This window comes from Carcharodon carcharias, chromosome 1 (assembly GCF_017639515.1).
Source record: "Carcharodon carcharias isolate sCarCar2 chromosome 1, sCarCar2.pri, whole genome shotgun sequence".
NCBI classification, from domain to species: Eukaryota; Metazoa; Chordata; class Chondrichthyes; order Lamniformes; family Lamnidae; genus Carcharodon; species Carcharodon carcharias.
The window spans coordinates 234,671,444-234,689,351 of NC_054467.1; the positions used below are offsets into that span (position 1 = coordinate 234,671,444).

The 17,908-nt window shown below is 40.5% G+C and overlaps 1 protein-coding gene across 4 annotated transcripts in view; it reads right to left on the reverse strand.

The window, feature by feature from the left end:
* Positions 1-17,908, reverse strand: part of st3gal5 (ST3 beta-galactoside alpha-2,3-sialyltransferase 5) — a 109,991-nt gene that overhangs the window by 42,266 nt on the left and 49,817 nt on the right. For 2 of the 4 annotated variants that reach the window (XM_041200442.1, XM_041200404.1), the window contains exons 2-3: positions 10,911-11,036; positions 2,967-3,087 (exon numbers count right to left, since the gene is read on the reverse strand). Coding sequence is in view for 3 of the 4 variants with exons in the window: in XM_041200404.1 (XP_041056338.1) it covers positions 2,967-3,087; positions 10,911-10,960 (171 nt within the window). In the remaining variant the exon portion in view is untranslated. Of the gene's footprint in view, positions 1-2,966; positions 3,088-4,636; positions 4,806-10,910; positions 11,037-17,908 lie in introns of all 4 variants that reach the window. The other 2 variants (XM_041200412.1, XM_041200423.1) reach the window with 2 other exon arrangements.

Below are 17,908 nucleotides of genomic sequence, written 5' to 3' on the forward strand. Positions count from 1 at the left end.
CCATCCTTTCTGCTCCCCCAGTTATCCATGTCCCTTCTCCATCACGGTGGGCCCCCCTGGCATCACCTTCCACCTCCCCACCGTCACCTACCAGCCCAAACCCTTTTCCTTCCAGGATGTCCAGGTGAATGTGCACGTTCCCCATCTCCTGGAGAACCCTATCCCTATCCACATTGACCTCCCCGACCTCTTCCTTTCCACTTTCACGGTCCGTGTCTAGCTTCAGTGTCCTCACCAACCACCCTCTCTGCCCCTTCTACTGTTACAGACGCACCCTCACTCTCCCACCCGACTGGCTCTGTGCCCCCTTTCACACTCACCATTCCCTCCTGCCACGCCCACCCTCAGATCACTCCCCAGGAGGCATTGACTCCACAGACCTCTCCCTTGCAGGTCCACCCTTACTCCCTCCTCTCCCCCCTTGAAACATCTTCCCTTCTCCAAATCCCTTCCTCCTACCCCCAGACACCTTCCTCCTCTGCCAGACGTCTACCCCCCAAACTCCCTCCCTTACAACTACCTCCCCACTTGCAGCATTCTCTCCCATTTCACCCTCCTCTCCCCAGACACCTTCAACCCCTGTCCCAACCTCATTCCACCCCTCATCGACATCTTTGTTTCTCTCTCCCCCCCCACCCTCAAATTCACCCCCCTGACAAATTCGTTCCCCCCACCCACCCTAACCTCACGCCCTCCCCCACCGGTACACCTTCCACTCCCACCTAAACCCTCCTCTTCCCCCACTTCGCCAATCGTCCTTAGCAGCTCACAGCCAAGGCCATGATGTTCAGCGGCAAGCCCAAAGCATCAACAGAGTCTTCCCACCTTCTGAGAGCTGCTTCGCGGTGGAGCCATGTGCATGTGGATCCACCCAGCATGCAATACACATGTTCTTCCAGGGAATGATAGCTGTAGGTCTCCAGCATCATCTCCTCAGATGTCCCCGATCTGAGCAAGGTCCTAAAGATAAGTCTAGACTTCCGCACATCATTCTGTCCAGATATGTTCTGGGTTGGCGTGTTTTCCTGCCGCAGTAACGGTAAATCATGCGTGGGAGGGACAATTCCAGTCGGAACTTAATTTGCATCCCTTTAGCGGAATGCAAATCGTGTTCACGTTGGCTTCCAGCAGGATTCGCGCTCCAGGTGATCCCACTGTGATTTCACCAGCGTGAGACTGATTTCCGCCCCTTATGTCGAATTCTTCCCCCGCCCACCATGATGCCTGCCGCCAAGAGGACTGAGTGATTCTGCCCTTTGTTTCAGGAGGATAAAGGTGGATGAAGAATTTGACGGTTTTTAAAATATTTTGATTGTGATTAAAAGATCTGCTTGTAGAATTATTAATTCAATAGCATGTCACATTGGTTTAATTTGAATTACTGGTGTTATGTTTTTTTTTCCACATTTCAAAATGGCAACCACCTACACTAACACCAGTAGATCACATTTGCTGATGATACAAAGAAAGCTGTCAGCAGGATACAGTCTGCAAAAGGATATAGATAAGAGCATAAAAAACAAAGAAGGTGTTATCGACAGTCAAGCAGCACTTACAAATCAATAACCTGCTCACTGATGCTCAGTTTGGGTTCTGCCAAGGCCACTCTGCCCCCAACCTCATAACAGCCTTGGTTCAAACATGGACAAAAGAGTTCCAAAGGCAAGGTAAGAATGACTGCCACTGACATCAAGGCAGCATTTGACAGAGTGTGGCATCAAGGGGACCTGGCAAAATTTAAGTCAATGGGAATCGGGGAGAAAACTCCACTGGTTGACACCATACCTAAAACAAGGAAAGATAGTTGCGGTTGTTGGAAGCCTCATCTTAAGTCAGAGGGAGAGGTGTTCATTGCTGGTTGCAAATTTTAATATTTGAAAATTTGACATGGGATTGCTCAAAAGACCTTCTTCAAATACAAATTCTAACGACAGAGAGCCAGGATAAGTTCCAAAGGAACAGCTCATGTCTGATCAGTTTACTAGATTTCTTTTTTTTTTACTTCATTGGATGTCATGCATCTAGATTTCAAAAATGCAGTTCACCCTATTTGACATTACCATCTATTACATGGTCAACCACTTGGTCAAAGTATTAGGTTGGTTTAATTCATGGTTTATGAAAGGAAGACATCAAATGCTGGTGCTGCCAAAACTGTCCCACAGTGATCAGTGTTCAAACCACTCTGGTTTATAGTTTTTATGCATGACTTAAGAGTAATGTTTGAATTTGTGATTTAAGCCAACTGGGTATTGTATTATCTGCTAAACCAAAGACATCACGCCATCAAAAACGGAAGATACTGCTGGTCTCCTTGACATTGCTGATTTTGAAATGCATGCTGTCTCAGAGGCATATGACAGAAGTTCTACGCAATCTAGCAGTTTAGCTTAAAATTGTAGGGATTCAAATAAAATCTTAACAACTGGCAAGGCAATGACTGAAAGGTACAGAACAGACACTTAATAGAGGAGATACAATGGCACAGGAGAACGTAGTGAGTGCGGCATGCCCATCCAGAGCTCCATGCTGGAGCCACTACTGTTCCGAATTATCAATAATGTGGATTCCGAAACCAATTGGAAATTAGTCAAATTTTCAGATATCAAACTAGAGTGGAGGATATACCCACTTCGATCTTTGTGCACCTTACATGCAACATCTGCCAGTCTGCAAAGATAAGACAGCAACTGTAGGAGAACTAATGGCCATCTTGGTTTTAAACGTATTATTGCAAGTTAGAATAATCATAAGGTTTAGTGCCTTGCTGTCTTGATCCCCATTTCAACAAAATGTTTTAACAGTACAATTACCTGTCAAAGTTTATTTAGCATGCTATACCAATATAATGTACTGTAGATTTTTCTGGATAGTTTCAAAATGTAATATCTCAAAAGCCCACATAAATGGTTACAGAAGTTTTGATCATAGTAGATACATTCCTAAAAGTGAATAAAAGCTCACACCTCTATTTTCTCAGGATTCACCATGTATAAGTTCCATATGTCCTCTTTTGGAGAATCCTGGTGCAGAAATGTGTTGAGTGTTCTAAGGCTGAACAAGCACAACGCAATCAAGGTAGTGAACCTACAAAAGATAACCACAACTAATTAAATGCATATCTGTATTAACAAAGACTATCTGAATATTTTTCAATATGTCAATAGTGAGCTAGATAGATTGATGTATTTACCTCGAAGAATTTCAAGGCATACTTCAAGAATCATGAAATTGCAAGCTTTATATCCAAAATAATAAGGAAATGAGTCATATATGGGACCTAATTAATGGGAGAAGTGAATATACTTCATCATAAAAAAAGATATTTGCCCTGTCAAAGGGGAATAGTAGTGCCACACTGAGTCAGAAGTTCTTCAGTTCAAGTTTGAGGCTTGAGTATGCAATTTAGGATTACACCTCTGCCATGCCAAGTATTATGACTGCAGCTGATTTTAATGCTGAGCAAGCCAGATCTCAGATTGAAATCCGTCTCAGCTGGTAATATTTTTTTTCTGTATTGTAAAAATGAGGAGGGAAAGCTACTGAACACAAAAGCACAGGACTCCAGTGATTACTTTTAAAATTTAAAGAGTTAAAATGTTTATTAAAAGTAAAGGAAAAAGAACAGAATCACACAAGATTAAAAATGCATAGTTGGAAAAACAGCTTACAAAATAACCCCCAAAATGCTTTATCAAAGGTACACAATGAAACTATCTTTTTGGCAACAGCCCTTATAGATTCTTAACCACAAAATCCAGGAACTATTACCCAAACCAATAAACTGCTTTCACGTTAAACAGAAGTACAACCCACGACTTCCCAGAACAAATCCACACTGATGTTGGTTTTCCAAAGGGAGGTTTAAAACAAAACTGTTTCTCAGTATAAATATTCTCCTGGCCCAAAACTGAGTTGCTTTCTTCAATTAAAAGATTTTCACAACTTTTCAGCACACTCCAAAACACTGGAGTTGGCCTTCAATGGGACTGCCCCCACAGCAACTGCTACATCTGAAGCGATAAGAGCAAAAAACTGCGGATGCCGGAAATCCAAAACAAAAACAGAAACAGAAGTACCTATAAAAGCTCAGCAGGTCTGGCAGCATCGGTGGAAGAGAGCACAGTTGACATTTCGAGTCCTCATGACCCTTCAGTCAGGGTCATGAGGACTTGAAACGTCAACTGTGCTCTCCTCCGCCAATGCTGCCAAACCTGCTGAATTTTTCCAGTTATTTCTGTTTCTGTTTTTGTTGTGCTACATCTCAAACTCTGTCTCCAAAACGCCAGAGTTGGTTTTCAATGGGACTGCCCCCACAGCAGCTGCTACATCTCAAACTCTGTTCTCCAAAACGCCAGAGTTGGCTTTCAATGGGACAACCCACACAGCAGCTGCTACATCTGAAACTCCATTTTCATGTTCCTATTTTACCTCTATTTCAAGTCAATAAAATTTTAAATGCCTGCCCATTTACTCACAAATCTCCTATAAAATACACATGTTCTTTTATACCTTTGAGACTGCTTTGAAATGCAACAGCTACAAATCCGTTTCAAAACTTATCCCCAAATGCTAATTTCAGATCTACCGTTTCTTGAAATTAACACCCACCTCATTACAACATGCAAGAATTTACCTTTAGTCTTTCAACTCTTAGATTCTACAGACAATCTGGCTTTAACGAAGGGTCATGAGGACTCGAAACGTCAACTCTTTTCTTCTCCGCCGATGCTGCCAGACCTGCTGAGTTTTTCCAGGTAATTCTGTTTTTGTTCTGGCTTTAACAACCTCACCTTCGATTAAACCTGGACACACAGACACAACTAACCCTTACCTACACAGAATATATACATAAGCGTAGAAATATAAAAATATACACACATCACACAAGTGAGTACTGCACTTTTGGAGATACTGACTTTCAGGTGAGACGTTAAAACTGAAATCCTGCCTGTCCTTTTAGGGAGGCACTAAAGTCTCATCACATTAGTTGAAGAGCGGTAGAGATTTTCCATCATCTTGGTCAGCATTTCTCCCTCAATCAACATAATTGAAACAGATTATCTGGTCACGTATTTCATCGTCATCTGTGGGGCATTGCGGCATACTACTTGGCTGCCCTATTTGTTTACATTACAGCAGTAATTACACTGTGAAGTGCTTTTGTAGAGGGAATGAAAGGTGCTATAAAATGCAACTTTTTTCTTCAAGAAATTTAGTGCATAAACAGGTCAGATGATCTTCCTATTCCACTGCTAAGAATTCTCAATCTGAGCAAGGTGAAGGTTTTTTTTCTTCTGCTTATTCTGCTGGTTTGAAAATCATTTCTTAAGCAGCTTTATTTGACTTGCAAACAACCGATTTTCTTGTTTTAAGGCTCAGACTTTGCTGAAAGTAGAAGCATTTTTCACATGAACCACCTCGTTATTTGCTTTAGTTGACCAAAACTAACTCAGAAAATTCTTATGGTTCATTCCCAATGTTATTTATTTTGTGGGTACTTATGGTTTCACTGCTTAAATTTCTGTGCATTTCATCTAAAATCTAGATATGAGTCTATAACAGGTACGTAGGTTAGTCCAGCTGGGAGATTGTGAAGATTGGCTTCAGCTGAAATTTCTTCTCCATCTCCAAATAATGGAGAGAATAATTTTCAAATGAAATGAAAAAAAAAAGTTCTTCTGAGCTTTGAGGAAGATTGCTTCTAGGTTAGTCATATAGACAATAAGGCCCTAAAGTGCATTGTTAACAACTCCAAACAGGAAGGCAGTAATTCAGCCAGTAAGCAACCTCAACACCTCTGGACAAAGGAATGAAAAATAAGCTTGGCCCCTAACCTTTATTTTTTTCAGTTGGTCCCTGCTTGAAAGTGCATAATGGGTCAGCCTTGACAATGGCCTTCATAATAAAGTTCAGTGTTCAATATGGCCAATAGAGTGGTCTAGATCTCCAAGCAAGTCTGCCAGAAATACATCATCTGCAAAAAAGAATGGCTGCAATATTTTCAAACATGTCTGCAACAGACATTTGGGCCAGAGTTTCCACTTGTGTGCTCACTAGCTACTAACTTCTCCTTCGTTCATAGTACTATCCAACACATCATTGATAAAGACAGTGATTAGACTCTCCCAAGCTAACTTGCCCAACATCAAGGTGCTAACCACGGAAACCATTCAGCTAGGCAGGACATGTTATTTGTATGCCTGGCACCAGATACCCAGGGCAATTGCTCTACTCCGAACATAATCACAGCAGGAGGCACCCAGCAGGACAGCAGAAATGTTTTAGGGATGACTTCAAAGCATCTCTGAAAAGGTCAAATATACCCACTGACTCATGGAAGAGACTGGCTTGTGACCGACCAAAATGGAGAAGGTTCATTCGGGAAGACACTGAACACATCAAGAAACTTTGTTGGGAACATGCAGAGGCTAAGTCAAGGCATTGGAGGGAGTGCACAAACCTCCAAACAACCCATCTACCCAAACCTTCAGGCACCACCTACCCTACATGTGGCAGAGCCTGCAGATCACCCATTGGACTTATCAGCCATCTCAGAACCCATGGAACCAGTGTGGAAGCAAGTCATCCTCGACCCCAGGGAGCTGCTTAACAGAAGAGCAAAAGAATAGGATGTACAACCTAGTCACACTTCTGTTCAGAGAGACAGGCTCGGTAAATCCATTTACCTCGTGCAGATTGGGGAGCTTGAGTAGGCATCATGGATAAAATGCAAGATTAAGTATTCCTATAGCGTTCAATTTTCTACTGTGGGGTAAGGCATTCATGCAAATTCCATGTTAAAAGTGCGGTTCTGGACATGTTGAATGGTCTCTAATCCTTTACCGGCAGGATCATATTGCTACCTCTTGCAGATTAATGCTATTTTACAATGTCCTACCAGGAGTTACTTCTCCGAAAGAAATTCTGTTTGATTAAGCAGAAATAAGGTAATCCAAATTTATTAATTGATAAGACATATGACCAAGCAATACTCCTCTATGACCCTATTAGGTATGTTTCATCTTACTTCCAAACCTAATGCTTCTCTTACATATGCCTCTGTTGTCATTCTGAAGATGGTAGTCACAAGGTGCCTCTGACTACAGTTGGTGCAAATCATTGGAGCATATAGACTGAATGATTCCCTCAGAAAGCATAGAGATAAAAACAAAAAACTGCCGATGCTGGAAATCCAAAACAAAAACAGAATTACCTGGAAAAACTCAGCAGGTCTGGCAGCATCGGCGGAGAAGAAAAGAGTTGACTTTTCAAGTCCTCATGACCCTTCAACAGAACTGTTTTCCCTCAGAAAGCATAGCTATCTGTTTCTTGTTTATCATATCAAGTGCTATACCCTGCAGTTTTGCAAGCCATTATATATGAACTCAACAGCTGCAATATCAAAAAAAGATTAACTGGTCATTTACCTCATTAGCATTTTGCGAATTTTTCACTGAACAAATTTATTGCAGTGTTAAAATTAGCTAGCTGAGAAGTGCTTTAGAACATCTTGAGAACGAGTCATAGAATGATACAACACAAGAGGCCGCCATTGAATCCATCATGCCTGTGCCAGCATTTGAAGGAGTGTCCATTTAGGCCCGTTCCCTGTTCATTCCCCAGAATGCTGCAAATTTCTCCTTTTCACGTACTTACCCAAATCCCTTATGAGGCTGAATCTGCTTCCATCACCCTTTTGGAAAGTACATTCCAGATCTTCGTTTACTGCCTAAAAAATGTTTCCACGTCACTTCTGCCAAGGAAGCTTTTTGCCACTAAAAACAGTTCTCCTCATTTACTATCAAAACTGTCATTTTGATTACTGATACCAAATCCCCCCCTTAACCTTTCCTGCTCGAAGGAGTACAATCGCAGATTCTCCAATCTGACCTAATGCTTTCCGGCTTTAATACCAGAACTATGAAAAGTACCTTAAACAACTTTTCAGCAATTGCACCAGGCAAGCAGTTAATCACTTCAGACTTTTGACAACTTACAATTCCTATGCATTCAAGTATTTCAAGTATTGGGATTGGGTGCACAAATCTGTCCATAGGTAAACAGAACAGCAACATTTCTGCCCCAATATCAATAGCCTTTTGTAACAATTCTGTAACTTTACAATATTTTTATGTATTTGTGCCTCTTGTGATAGAGGAGGCTAGTCAACTTTAAGAACATAAGAACTAGGAGCAGGAGTAGGCAATTCAGCCTCTCGAGCCTGCCCCACCATTCATTACGATCATGGCTGATCTCATTTCGGCCTCAACTCCAATTTCCCGCCCTCTCCCCATAACCTTTCAACCTATTACTAATTATAAATCTGTCTATATCCTCCTTAAATTTATTCAGCGCCCCGGCATCCACTGCACTCTGAGGTAGTGACTTCCACAGATTCACGACTCTTTGAGAAAAGTAATTCCTCCTCATCTCTGATTTAAATCTACCACCCCTTAGCTTAAAACTATGGCCTCTCATTCTAGAATGCCCCACAAGGAGAAACATCCGCTCCACGTCTACTTTGTTTATCCCCTTTAGCATCTTATATACCTTAATTAGATCTCCTCTCATTCTTCTAAGCTCTAACAAGTATAGGCCTAAACTGCTCAATGTCTCCTCATAAGACAAGCCCCGCATCTCTAGAATCAATCTAGTGAACCTCCTTTGAACAGCCTCCAATGCAACTACATCCTTCCTCAAGTAAGAGAACCAAAACCATGCACAGTGCTCCAGGTGCGGTCTCACCAATGCCTTGTACAGTTGCAACAACACTTCCCTAGTTTTATACTCTACTCCTTTAGCAATAAATGCCAAAATTCCATTTGCCTTCCTTATTACCTGCTGTACTTGCATACTAGCTTTCAGCGATTTATGCACGAGGACACCCAGATCCTTCTGCACTGAAGCATTTTGAAGCTTCTCTCCACTTAAATAATAAATCGCTTTTTTATTCTTCCGATCAAAATGGATAACCTCACATTTATCCACGTGAAACTCCATTTGCTAAATTTTGGCCCATTCACCTAACCTGTCCATATCCATTCGTAAATTTCTTAGTTTCTTCATTGCAACTTACTTTCCCAAATATTTTGGTGTCATCTGCAAATTTAGCTATATTACCTTCTATCCCTGAATCCAAGCCATTAAGATAGATTGTAAATAGTTGGGCCCAAGGACCAAACCCTGTGGCACCCCACTAGTTACAGCTTGCCATCCAGAAAAAGACCCATTTATCCCGGTTCTCTGCTCTCTGTTGGTTAGCCAATCCTATATCCAAACTAATATATTACCCCAACTCCGTGTGACCTTATCTTGTGTATTAACCTTTTGTGCAGCACCTAATCAAAGGCCTTCTGGAAGTCCAGATATACTACATCTACAGGATCCCCGTAATCCACTTTGTTTGTCACATCTTCAAAGAACTCTAGCAAATTAGTCAAACACGATTTATTCTTCATAAAACCATGCTGACTCTGATGGATTACATTTTGACTTTCCAACTGTCCCGTAACTACTTCCTTAATAATGGATTCCAACAGTTTCCCAACGACACACATTAAACTATAGTTTTACATAGGTCTGTAGTTTCCTACTTTCTGTCTACCTGTCCCCCTTTTTGAATAAGGGCATTATATTAGCATTGTTCCAATCCACTGGAACTTTTCCAGAATCCAGGGAATTTTGGAATATTATAGCCAATGCAACCACTATCTCCGCTGTCACTTCCTTTAAGGCTCTGGAATGGAGGCCATCAAGTCCTGGGGACTTGTCACCCTTTAATCCCAATAGTTTGCGATTTCTCTAGTGACGGTGATTGTTCTAAGTTCCTCCTTCTCTATACCCTCTGCACTACCTGTTACTATTGGGTTGGTACTAGTGTCCTCCGCTGTGAAAACTGAGGCAAAATATTGATTAAGCATCTCTGCCATTTCCATGTTCCCCACTTTAACTGCCAGTCTCATCCTCCAAGGAACCAACATTCACTTAAGCTACTCTCTTTCCTTTTATATATTTGTAGAAGCTTTTGCTTTCAGTTTTTACATTTTGTGCTAGTTTTCTTTCATAAATGACCTTTGCTCTTTTTATTTTTTTTTTAGTAACCCTTTGATGATCTTTAAAAGTTTCCCAATCTTCCAGTCCGCCAGACCTTTGCAAATTGGTTTGGCTTAGTTTTAGCCTTTAAGTTATCTTTAACTTGTTTGCTTAGCCATGGATGCTTTTTCCCCCTCTTACCATCTTTCTTCTTCACTGGGATATATTTTACTTGGGAGGAAATGAATATCTCCTTAAATATCTGCCACTGTTCATCAACTGTCCTACCTTGTAGTCTTCCTGCCCAGTCCACTAGGGCCAAATCTGCCCTCATACCTATGTAGTTACCTTTGTTTAACTTCAGAACACTAGTGTGGGACTCAAGTTTCTCACTCTCAAACTGAACTTTAAATTCCATCATGCCATGATCATTCTTCCCTAGAGTGAAATCCAACAGTGTGTGATTTTTTTTCTCTCAATTAGGTTACCTATTCAACTTATGCCAATAGTTGATGCACTGAGGTCCCCTGGCATCTCCTGCACAGGTGCTGGATCTAGCCTCAATTCTGCCATTAAAGCTCTGGAACCGACTATAAAACTTCAAGGTGTAATCCCATAAAAATTCCACACATTTCCTCAGAGTCCACTAAATAACCAGTGAACAATAAGTGCAATACTTCCTCAAATCTGAAATATCTTAATATGTTCCTTAATTGGGCCCCGAGGAACAAACTTGCAAACAAAAAACTCTTTTCAAACAAAATTCAAATAAAATGTGTTCTTTTTCCAAAAAAGTTATTCATTAAAAAAATTTCTGCTAACAATTCTAGGTTTTAACGGTGTTGTTAAATTTTATTGCCAAATATACATCTTACTTTAGAGCTCCTTTGAAGATAAGCTTAGTTTTCCTCATGTTTCCAGTCATTGGCAGTTCTGTTCTTACAGGAAATTATAGGGAGAGCAATATTTCAGTGGTCCAGGAGGAGTTCAAATACAGACAGCTGAAAAGAAAAATAATTCATTATGAGGCACGAGGCAAACTGAGTTTTGTTTTGTTTTTCCACAACTTGTTCTTTGTAACAAACTTCAAGATCTGGAATAAATTTCAACATCTGGAATCCAGCTTGGCAAAATTCCTGACCGTATCAATTAACTTAAATGCTTGCAGTCACAGCCAACATGGCTACAAACATTAGTCAATCTATATAATAATTTAGAGTTCTATCATATTTCGTCAAAATAAAAAGTATCATTGCATTGAAGCAAAGATATTGGAGCAAATCGGAATGTAAAGTATTTAAATAATTTTCATTGGAGCTAATGATCTATTAAAATTTCAGTAAACGTGAAACTTATTAAGTCAACTTATATTGTTTGCAACAAAATAGTACATTTCTAGTAAGCTTCATATTTTCTGAGAATGTCACCTTCTACTGTTAATGTTGTGACTTTTTCTCCCCGAAGAAAGCTCAAATTTTAAAATTTTGCATAAAGTTAATCTAAAAGATCAAGCACCAAAATGCTAAAGTGAGACAAACAGAGTACGGTGAAGGCAATTCATCATGGAAATTGCTATGGACAAATGCAAAATGCCTCTGGTAATGAAGAACAAGTTATTTTTAAGTCGCACTCGCCTCTCATTTCCCAAATATTGCAGAATTGCTGTGGCCTCCAAGTTCTTAGTGCTACAGTGAAGCTAAATATTAGAGTCACTAAGCCTGTTACTGCTGAAGTAAAAGTTCAAGAGTAAAGGGCACCATATTCTGTCAGATTCCTTCCAGTTTGCTCTAGGATCCACTGGCAGCACTGGCCAATTTGCTGTCCACATATGCTTCACAGTCACGAGGGCCAAAAAAATCACTTTCTCCACTGACCAGCAGTAGCATAACAGGGCAACTCAATTTATAAATCTGCTCGTTTCACGAGTCCAGGGCATCATTAATTACATTGTGACGCTGGAAGCCTAGCGCTGCTTTGCTAAGGTGTGATGCACCACCAGCCACTTCCTGTGTCCCTGTGTGGTCCACATGGCATTCTATCAGTAAAAGGATGCATGTGGGAGCATCCCCAGCATACTATCCTGATGTCACAAAGCCCAACCAGCTGATGAAAAGCCTGGATACCAAATTGGACCATTTAAAGGTACAGCATTAGTTTTCACACATATGCTGACAACACCTCCTCTACTTCACCATGGGCTCTCTTGACACCTCCATTATGCTAAATTATCAGACTGGTTATCGAGCATCTTGTACTGGAAGAGCAGAAATTTCCTCCAATTAAATATTGGGAAGACTAAAACCAATGTCTTCAATCCTCACTCCAAAGTCTTTTCCTTCGCTACCCACTCCATTCCTCCTCCAGTCTGAGATTAAGCCAGCCTGTTCACAAACTTGGTGTCACATTTGATCCTGAGATGAGTTTCCGATCTCATAATTGTGCCATCACTAAGACTCACCATTACCAACTCTAATATCAACCAGCTTTGCTCCTGAGCTCACTCACTGATGCTTTCATTACCTTTATTCCAATGCACTCTGGACTGTTCTTGTGCAGTTTATCCTACATAATTTGGAGGTCATTCAAACTCTGCTGCCCATGTCTTAACTCAAAGCAAGCACTGTTCTTCTATCACCCTGTTGACCTACACGAGCACAGGGGGTGATAAAGGAACAGTATTTGCTGCACTTTAAGACATGGATATCTCATGTGGCTTGGTGTCATACTTTGTTTTATAATGCACTGTGAAGTGCATTGGGATGTTTCATTACTTTAAAACGCTACATAACAAATCGGTTTTGCTGCAAACATCAGGCCTCTTCATTAGTGCTGTGCTGTTGCTATCTTTCCCTTTTCTTTCTGCCTTCTGCAAAAGCACAGTCTCTCCTGCTCACCCTCATAGATTTTTTCTTATTCACTGGCATCACTGGCTAGGCCAGCATTTATTGCCCTTGTTCAGAGGGCATTTAAGAGTCAACCACATTGCTGTGGGTCTGGAGTCACATGTAGGCCAGATAGGACAACAGATTTCCTTCCCCAAAGGACTTTAGTGAACCAAATGAGTTCTTACAACAAGTGGCAATGGTTTCATGGTAATCATCAGACTTTTAATTCCAGATTTTTATTTATTTATTTTACCTGCCGTGGTGGGATTCAAACCCAGGTCCCCAGAGCTTTACCCTGGATCTCTGGAATACTAGTCCAGTGACAATACCACTATGCCACTGCCTTCCCTTAATGCCTCCATCACCCTAAAGCCTCTCTCTGCCCTTGTGCTCCATTTTTCATCTCTTAAATGCCAGTAATATTATTTATTGTTGTTTATATTTAAGAGGGACAGCCTGCCTTTACGAAGAGCAGGCTAGCAGCATCATGTGATCTCAGAACAACACTGAATGATTCACTGTTTACCACAGAGGCAGTTAGTAGCGCCAGAGCAGAATGTCAGAATGTCTCAGGTAAATGAGAGAGCTCTGCATACTGCCCACGTCCCAGGGAGCCAGCACAGACAGGTCACAAGTCACAATCCCTGTTCCCAAAAAAAAAACAGGGCAAACTCATTTTTAGTCCTCAAAGTCCAACAAAACCAACATGCAACCAACAGCACAAGATAAAACTGAGGAACACTTGCATTCCTGGTATTCTCACAAAACTTCCAGCTTAAGGACCTTTTCATGCCAAGCTTATTCAAAGAGAAAAAAAGAGCAGAAGCATGGTTACTTCCCACACCAATAACCTGACACCCATGCAGTAAACAGAGTGGAAGAACATCAAAAGTTCAAAGCTAAATTTTTCAAAGGTTATTTATTAGTCTTGCATTTTTTTTAAAATACTCATTTAAAATTGGGTACAGTGCATTCATTGTATGCAAGACAAAAAGATGATCAGCTTGACTTGGCACAATGCTTTCTTTTGTGCTCAGTTCCAGACCTACTTTTAAGTGATTCTGCTGAAGAAAGAGTAAGTGTCTTGACGGCTGCAGGGTTCTTCTACTGGGATTCTGATGGCCTTGGAACTCCTTGAGCCATGAATTGCACAAGGTCAGCCACATCTGGTACTGCCTACTTTTAGCACATCCTCCCTGCAACACATATTTCTGAAAGATGGTTATCAGAGCCAATAACAGGTTTCATTGTGTCCTTGACTGTTGACAATATAGCTGAAACCATGTTTCCTTACTAAAAACTGCAGGAGTGCAGGACACTTAAAGCAGGTTCTGCTAGACTTTTGTGAAACATTGTTTGGCATCACTGGGAATATTGCATTCAGTTCTTGTCGCTAGAGTTTAGGAAGCTTGTTAAGATCTGGGAGAAAATGCAGAGGAGATTTACCAGAACGAAACCAAGGATGAGAAACTTCATATAAAAGCAAAATACTGCAGGTGTTGGAAATCTGATACAAAAACAGAAAATGCTGGAAAAACTCAGTGGGTTGAGCAGCATCTGTAGAAAGAGAAACAGAGTTAATGTTTCGAGTCCGTATGACAAAGGGTCTTAAGAAGGGTCATACAGACTTGAAACATTAACTCTGTTTCTCTTTCAACAGATGCTGCTCAACCCGCTGAGTTTTTCCAGCATTTTCTGCTTTAGTTTGAGAAACTTCAGTTATGTGGAGAAGCCAGAATTCTTCTCTTTAGAGCAGAGAACTTTACAAGGACAAATTTATTTGTTTCTACTGGCAGATTCACTGGTTATCAGAGCACACAAAGGAACAAGAGGGAAGGCAAGAACATAGAAAATAGGAGCCGAGTGGCCATTTGGTCTTTCAAGCCTGCTGTGGAATTCATGATCGTGCCTGACCATCTACCTCAGAACCACAATCCCCTATTCCCGTAATACCCAAAAATCTATTGACCTCTGTCCTGAATATATTCAACGATGAAGCATCCACAGCTCTCTGTGGTAGAGAATTCCAAAGATTTACAACTTTTTGAATGATAAGATGAGAAGAATTTTTCAAGCAGCAAGCCGTGCTGCAAGATTCTACAGTTAGTATTTATCTGTTACCCTAGCCTTCATGACACTACTTCAGCTATTTATGAAGACTAACGCTGCTTTGATTTCATTGGCTAATCTACAGTGTGGATGTCAAAAGAGACCTTTTAGCTTGTATGATGAAAATGGTAAAATTGTGCGTGCAGCAGCTTTCTTTGCAATTCTTAAAATAACAAAGTAACCTCCAGCTATCTTCTCAACAGGACACCAGCAGTAATTAAAATCTTGAAGCGACCAGCAACTGCTAGAAAGCTACGAGTTCATTCCTTGGGTCTGAGGCTACTGGCTACAAATTGTTAGTTTACAGTACAAATACTTAATGCAAAAAATAAACAAACCATTTTATCATTCCTAAGATAACATTAGCAATAGTAATTTCGAAGCTCAAAGTGATGCAGGGTCAATACATTTCCCATACTATACTTGTAAAGTTACAAATGCAATACTACAAAGATTCAAATAGAAAAAAAGCAAATTGACACTGATCAGGTCAGCCTAAGGGGGTCAGTTCATCTGTTCCAATTCTATGTTTATTTGTCTGTCACAATAATGCTACAAATTTTACCTGCTGGCCTGTTTCTATGTTGTATATTTTGTGCAACTTCAAATCTGAATAATCCAATCTAAAGAGATCGAACAAAGTAGATATTTCATCAAACTCCAAGCATCTCATTAATAACTCAAGATACTGATACCATAGCTAGGAACATAGCTGGGGAAGGCAGTGGCATAGTGGTATTGTCACTAGACTGGTATTCCAGAAACCCAGTTTAATGCTCTGGGTTTGAATCCCACCACAACAGATGGTGAAATTTGAATCCAATTAAAATCTGGAATTAAAGGTCTGATGATGACCATTGCCGATTGCTGTAAAAATCCATCTGGTTCACTAACGTCCTTTAGGGAAGGAAATCTGCCATTCTTACCTGGTCTGGCCTACATGTGACTCCAGACCCACAGCAACATGGTTGACCTCTGAACAAGGGCAATTAGGGGTGGGCAATAAATGCTGACCTAGCCAGTGACATCCACATCCCATGAACAAATAAATAAAAACTTCCAAACCTCAGCAATTTTTTTGCTATCAGGGTGACCATATTATTTTATGCAAATGGCTCAAATCTTTTTCAAAGTATTTCTGTCACATGCACTATATAAGCAATTGGTGCAAGGAGCACAATTTCCTTTGGCATCAGTTTTAAATGGTTTGGCTGCCACCCATGTTAAATCTTAAAGGGTCAGAAAAGGCTACATAGTCGATAGCAGGTGAACCGACATGTTGGGGAACATTTTTTTTTAAATTGACATTTTATTTTAATCACTGACAGAACAGACTGTGTTTTTCAGCCTGCATGATGGAAGCCCAAGCCACCTGGAAACAGTGTGGAGCTTGACAATGACAGGCACCTGCTTATTTTATCAAAAATTGGCACAACTTGAGTAGACAATTTAAGCCACATGTTTAATGATTTCAAAAAGTAAAATAAAGAAGAATTGTGTTCCAACAGAAGCTTCCACGATAAACACACTATCACCTTCTTGCTGGGCCAACTGCAGACTTACTACCGACACAATTAACCTATCCAAACAGAAAGTCTTTAGACTGAGGCAAGTCAAGAGAACTTGGAATATTTAGAACATATGAACTAATGTTCTGCTCCCATTTTGCAAGAAGTTTGAAACAGCTCATTTAGCGACTGGGTCAATTTTACACACTTAAAATGAAAATACTAGTGGCAGAACATTATTCTCTGAATACTGCTTCACTGCTCATCTTCTAGGTAAGGACTTTCACTCTGTACAATATCAAAGTAAAGTCACTTTTCATAACATACACGGTTAAAGGACAAAAAATATTTCAAATAACAGATCCACGGGGATCCATGCAGATTTCCCCAAGAGTCTGTAAATTATACAATGGAAGACAAGTATCTATTTATCATAAAAGCAAAATACTGTGGATGCTGGAAATCTGAAACAACAACAAAAATAGCTGGAAAAACTCAGCGGGTCTGACAGCATCTGTGGAGGGGAACAGGGCAAAAAAGACTCTTTTGCCTTGTTCCTTTCCGCAGATGCTGTCAGACCTGCTGAGTTTTTCCAGCTATTTTTGTTTTTGTTTCAGATTTCCAGCATCCGCAGTATTTTGCTTTTATCTTAGTGTTTAATTGACTGCCACTTCTCTTCCAGGAATGCTTACCTTGGAGAAGTACTGCTCTTCTCTCCGACAGGATTTCCGTTTGTCTCTTTTGCCCTGTTCCTCTCCGCAGATGCTGTCAGGCCTGCTGAGTTTTTCCCAACTATTTTTGTTTCTATTTATCATAACCCTATTTCCTGAGGAAGTTATGCAACCAATGCATAACAAACAAATCATTTAATCAAATTAACTAAATTACAACCAGATAACACATTGTGGTGATTAAGGTACAACAACTTCTTATTCGCTATAGCTACTGTGTTTTGGCCAATCGGTAATCTGGTCTAGTTAAGTCTGACCTCTTGTTGCCATAGGCACATATTGCATTATAATCTTTAGTAACAGTCTGGGTTGACAAGTAATTTTAAGCCAAAAAAGTGGGTTTTCAGATAGAGCCTTAAGAAACTAAGAAATATTATGCAGTGTGTCGGGATTGGATTGAAAAATGCCGATATTAAAAATGCACACCCCTCCCTGCCCCCCCCCCCAACCCATTCCAATAAAACCATATTCTGTCCATTGAGGTGGGGGAGGCCAAGGCTGAGGTTCATGTCTCAGGACAATTCAACATTTTTGATACCACACCAAGAAAGTGCAGTAGAGAATTAACTTAAAACTGATGTAAAGTTTACCAACTTATTACATTTATTGGTCATCCTTTTTCAGCAAGATCCATCCATCT